The sequence below is a fragment of the Prosopis cineraria genome, unplaced genomic scaffold (assembly GCF_029017545.1).
Source record: "Prosopis cineraria cultivar Desert tree isolate PC_DT_omini unplaced genomic scaffold, ASM2901754v1 PC14, whole genome shotgun sequence".
NCBI lineage: Eukaryota > Viridiplantae > Streptophyta > Magnoliopsida > Fabales > Fabaceae > Prosopis > Prosopis cineraria.
The window spans coordinates 23,930,711-23,935,745 of record NW_026555345.1 but is presented as its reverse complement, the minus strand read 5'-3'; the positions used below and the strand labels follow the sequence as shown (position 1 = coordinate 23,935,745).

At 31.2% G+C, this 5,035-nt stretch overlaps 1 protein-coding gene across 1 annotated transcript; it reads left to right on the top strand.

The window, feature by feature from the left end:
• The first annotated feature begins 3,027 nt into the window (after nucleotides 1–3,027).
• LOC129292131 (uncharacterized) lies at nucleotides 3,028–4,776 on the top strand. Its single transcript, XM_054929654.1, has 3 exons — nucleotides 3,028–3,145; nucleotides 3,552–3,640; nucleotides 4,449–4,776. Exons 1-3 carry the CDS (start codon nucleotides 3,116–3,118, stop codon nucleotides 4,594–4,596), a joined length of 267 nt encoding a protein of 88 aa, XP_054785629.1. The 5' UTR covers nucleotides 3,028–3,115; the 3' UTR covers nucleotides 4,597–4,776.
• Nucleotides 4,777–5,035: the final 259 nt, after the last annotated feature.

Genomic DNA, 5,035 nt, shown 5'->3' with positions numbered 1-5,035 from the left:
ATATACATGGAATCATCATATTATTTTTATTTGATTTATGTCTTAAAATATAGAAAGTCAACAATGCCCTCATCTTCTTCACCTCCTCATTCTTCCACCTTGTTCTTCCATGGCTAAAATTTACCAAAACTCAACCCAAAAATTCAAGTTATCCACAAAAAAAAAAAAATCTAAAGTGCAAAGAGCCAATACAATAAATAGATCTAAAACTCATGAACAAGAATAACCCCCTAAACATCAGATCTGCAATGCACATCAGATTGATGCAAGTTAAAAATATAAAAAAGCAAAATCGATGGAGCATGAACTACAAAATCTTCAAACCTTCCATTGTGGGTTGTTGTGACTTTTGAACCTTTGATCTGAATCACAATATGCCCTCATTGCTCGTCTTTAAATTTGCAATCTGAATTGAAGTTTAAGATGAAGTTGAACCTTCAATCTCATCGCAATTGAATCGCAATTCACCTAACTTTTCATCTTCTTCATCGTTATCACTCTAAACGTTCATTGCATGGCTTGAACATGTCTTCAAACCTCTATCACAACAATGTCCACCTCACACCTTGCCTAGATCTTCACTCCATCATGCCGGCATCTGCTTTGCAACTTCCCTCTTAGCCCAGAGTGCAATGTGAAAAATGGTTGAAGGATTGGGTTTAGTTTAGAAAGGCATATTTAGAATTGTGATGTTTTAATAAGGACACAATAGTCCTAATATTTGGGTTCCAAGAGCTCTGCCTTAGGAACCCAAATTTTGGCTTCTTCCTTGAAAATAGTTTCCCACGAATCAAGTTTCATGTCAAGCAAGTAAAGGAAAACTCCTTTTTTGTTTCCTTTTCCTAATCCTATTTCCTATGAACCAAATGAGGCCTAAGGTTTAGAATTTGAGTTCTTATAAATACAGAAAATATTTTTGTAAGAGTTACTTTCAGTTCAACCTAACTATACTCGAATTTAATCTAGTCAGGTAGTCATATTAATTAAAAAAATTTAAGTAGACCTATTTAGGTTTTAGGCCCTGAAGTTCAGATATAATTAATATTTTATAAATAGTGACCTGATGGAGATTTTAGAATCATAGAAGTTACTTACGGACAACAGAGCACATGCAATGGGGGCAAAAAGAACCTATAAATCAGTTGGTTGAATTCGTCACATTTATCAGCGGTCAAATTGATAGTTAATGAAACTTGGACACCATGAACATGAAACGACCACTGAAACATTAAAGAAATTGATGCATCAACATGTTCGGAATTAGTTGATCCTCAATAAGAACCCAGAAAATTGTTGCCAAATACTACTTCACATGTTTATAAAGTATTTTTCTCAAAAAAAAAAAACATGTGTATAAAATATTAGAGATGATATAATCTTTAATCCTTAATTTTTTAATTATATATTTAGTCCTTAAATTTTAACTTAATACAACTCAATTCTAATAGTTTATTGAGTTAAAAATTTATAGAGAATGAGTCGCATTGACTAAAATAAGGACCAAGTTACTTTAGGTTAAAAATTATAAAGATTAAATTATTTAAATCAAAATTCAAGGCCGTATCAATAATGGAGAAAAACTTAAGGATCAAAATCTATATTTTCTCAAAATATTAAAATATAAAAATGTACTTCTTCTATTCCTTATCATAAGGCACCTTTTACAATGTTTTTGTTGTCCTTAATATAATGTATTTGATGAGATTTTAATTAAATTTGTCAATATTATCTCTATTTAAACCCATTAACTATAAGAGAAAACATAAACAAAATTAATAACTTAACTACTTCTCTAATTCCAGAGAGATAGTTAATTAAATGTGCATTATGAAATTAAGACAAATGGTTTGGGAAAAAATTGCTTCCTCTATTAGAAATCAGTAAATCTATTGTTCCTTAACTGAATGAGATGAGAATAAGATAAAGTTAACATTCATTCAATGATAAAGCCTTAAAATGAAATTTCTTCCTAAACTGAACATTTTACTTTCTTCCAAAAGAAATGTTATTACTCATGTGGCAATGTGAATTTTTTTTCTTCTTTAGGATTTCTTTCATTCTCCTCCAATAACTAGTGCAGCTAGAGCCAAAAATATAAGTCAGGTTATATGAATTGGTCCAAATAATCAATCATAAAGGTCATATTGGGTTGAAAAAAATTGATTGGTGTGGACCATATAACCCTCAAACCATAAGTTAATCATGATAGGTTAGAGTTAGCCTATATAACCCATATTATTTTTAAAAAAATTAAAAAAGGAAAAGAGGAAAAATTTTAGGTTGAATTAATTCATATATTTTATTCAAACATTATATATTAATATTTTGGTGTATCTTAATTAATTTTGAATGAATGTCAAACTAGAACTCATCATTTAGGTATGTTTTCCCCTTAAATTCATGAAAAAAAATAAATGGGTTGATAGGTTGGTCTATTTAATCTGCCAATCCTCAATGATTGAATTGAGATTTTTTCAATCTATATAAAAATAGATTAAATCCAATATAACTCACATTTTTCTCAACTCATATAAGCTAATTTATATGATTCGAGTTGGCTCATGTTTTCAAACTCTAAGTGAAGCGTGTGTAATTGTGTGTATTTTGTACAGAAACAAGACATCAATTATTGTCCTTTAAAGATTATCATTTTACATCAAACTCATGTAACATATGAGATTCAGTCTAGTTATAATAAAGACATGTATTTTATCAATCATGTCTATTAATGATGACGCACTAATTTTAAGTTTAGAATATAATCTATTTATGTCTTACAAAGCCAAAATGAAGAAGTGGCGAGAACGAGTGGTCAAGAATTAAGAAAATAGTTAATGATAAAATTGGTCAAACCCAAAAAAGAAAGAAAGAACTGGTGCAATACCAACCATTTTAGAACACACCGTTTTCTATTTTCACGGAAATTGCATGGAACTCCGTTACATTGGCGAGCCGTTTACGTATATAAACTCGACTCCGTTGATCATCAATTTCATCCTAGCTCATTCTTCTCCTTCTTGCTTCCTTTCAAGTTTCTTGGAGGAGGCAAGTTATACCTTCTGCGTTTTTTCTCTTTTCTCGCATCTCCTGTTTTTTTATTCTCTTCTAGTTACAAATGGCTGCTTCCAGATGGTTGAAGCCCGAGGTACTTCTTCCCTTCTTTTCCCTTGTCCCTAATTATTCGATCGTTTTCATCAATGTTCATCCTGTTTGGTTCCCGAGAAAATGATTGAAAATCCGAATTCGATTCCAGCTATTCTACTTGCTGCATCGCCTGATCCGAATCGTAACTTTGTAGTCATAGCTCCGGAGATTCTTCTCTTTTTTCTTGTTTAAATCGTAAAACTCATCGGTTAATTTCTTAGGAGTAATGATTCGTTTTTTCTCATCAAGCTTGTAAATCTCGGAGAAGATCCTTGATTCTATTTTGTGTTTCGTGTCTTTAAGAAGCCAATGTCAGGAAGAATTGTAGTCGCAAGATTAAGCACGAAATGCTTGGCATAAAACGTGATGATTTTCTGAATGCGTCCTGTTTCTTGTATTGCGAATAGGTTTACCCTCTTTTTGCTTCAGTTAGTGTGGCCGTTGGGATCTGCGGCATGCAACTTATCAGGAACATCACTACCAATCCTGAAGTCAGGTACATATATTGATGACTGTTTTGCATATCTTGTGCTTTGTTATTCTTATTTCAGATTAAATTGTTTCCTCTGCACAATAGCTGCATCAGCCAAGGCTGTTTTATATATAAATCAGTAAATTAATATAGTTAATGATAAGTTCTTTTTTCTATTTAGTCCAGATATAATGTGAATGTATCAATTTGATTCGTGAAAAGTCCCTCTGATGTTAATCCTTCAGTAATAAGTTTCTCAATGTACTCTCTTCAAATACTTTTGCGCAACCAAAATTGTCACTGTGGAAAGCATTCATGGCCTTTCTAATACACTAAACTCCAGCTTAGTTTTGTGCTGAAGATACATGAACAAGTTGATAGCGTTGGTTAATAGACGCATGAGTTTCCTTTTTCGTCCTTATCATGAGTTTCTTATGCACTAATGAAATGACCATTTTGATACTAGAGAAAAACATGTAAACATAATTAAATCTTTAATTAGTTCTCTTGGTAAATTCAACTTGTGTCTGTTAGGAAAAATAAAATGCTACTATTTGTTATGGCCTACGAAGTTTCCTCCATTTGTAAACAACATTGAAAGGACAACTTGAATGTATGGGATAAAAATTCCAATGAAAATGGTAAGAAAGAAAGAAAAATTGGTTGTATGAAAATCAATATATTAGAAAAGGTGTTCGTATTTAATGTCTAATTGTGTCTCAATCCAAATTAGGGCTTATTAGAACTTTAATAGTTATTGATTATTGATGATGATACAGTCAAATTTAAAAGTGTTGTGAAATGAGAGGTGATTTGGTTATGTTATGGTCAGGGTACTAAAAGAGAATAGAGCAGCAGGAGTGCTCGAGAACTTCGCAGAGGGTGAGAAGTATAAGGAACATGGACTAAGGAAGTTTCTCCGCAACAGGCGTCCTGAGATTATGCCATCTGTCAACAACTTCTTCTCTAAACCAAACTAACCAATTATTCATTCATTCATAATTTGATTCCTGAGAGATTAGTTTTACGTTTTCGGATTTTGTTGAGAGAGGTTTTATTTAGGATGCTCCAATATCATTTTTTCATATCACTACTACTTGTAATTTGTTGGTGGATGAGCCATGTCCATGTCGTTCAATAAATAATAATAAAGTTTCTCATGCTCTTTCTTGTTTTCCAAAATAATTTCAATGATTAATTAAATAAATAATGTAAGTGATTAAAAAAATTAATTTTTCAACCTATGTCTTAAAAAAAATTAATGAGAGAATGAAATAGAAGGGCTGAAAAGTGAAATCATATATAAACTGAAAGACTACAAATTTGTGAAAAACATATAATTATAGAAACACTAAGGAAAAATATAAATAGATAAAAATATCCTTTTCCAATAGTAATATATTGTAGTTGTAACTTGTT

Excerpts from the sequence above, each read along its gene's own strand:
- LOC129292131 (XM_054929654.1), top strand. The coding sequence starts at position 3,116 with ATGGCTGCTTCCAGATGGTTGAAGCCCGAG. Across the intron at positions 3,146-3,551 it reads CCAGATGGTTGAAGCCCGAG|GTTTACCCTCTTTTTGCTTC; the intron begins GTACTTCTTCCC and ends TATTGCGAATAG. Across the intron at positions 3,641-4,448 it reads ACTACCAATCCTGAAGTCAG|GGTACTAAAAGAGAATAGAG; the intron begins GTACATATATTG and ends TGTTATGGTCAG.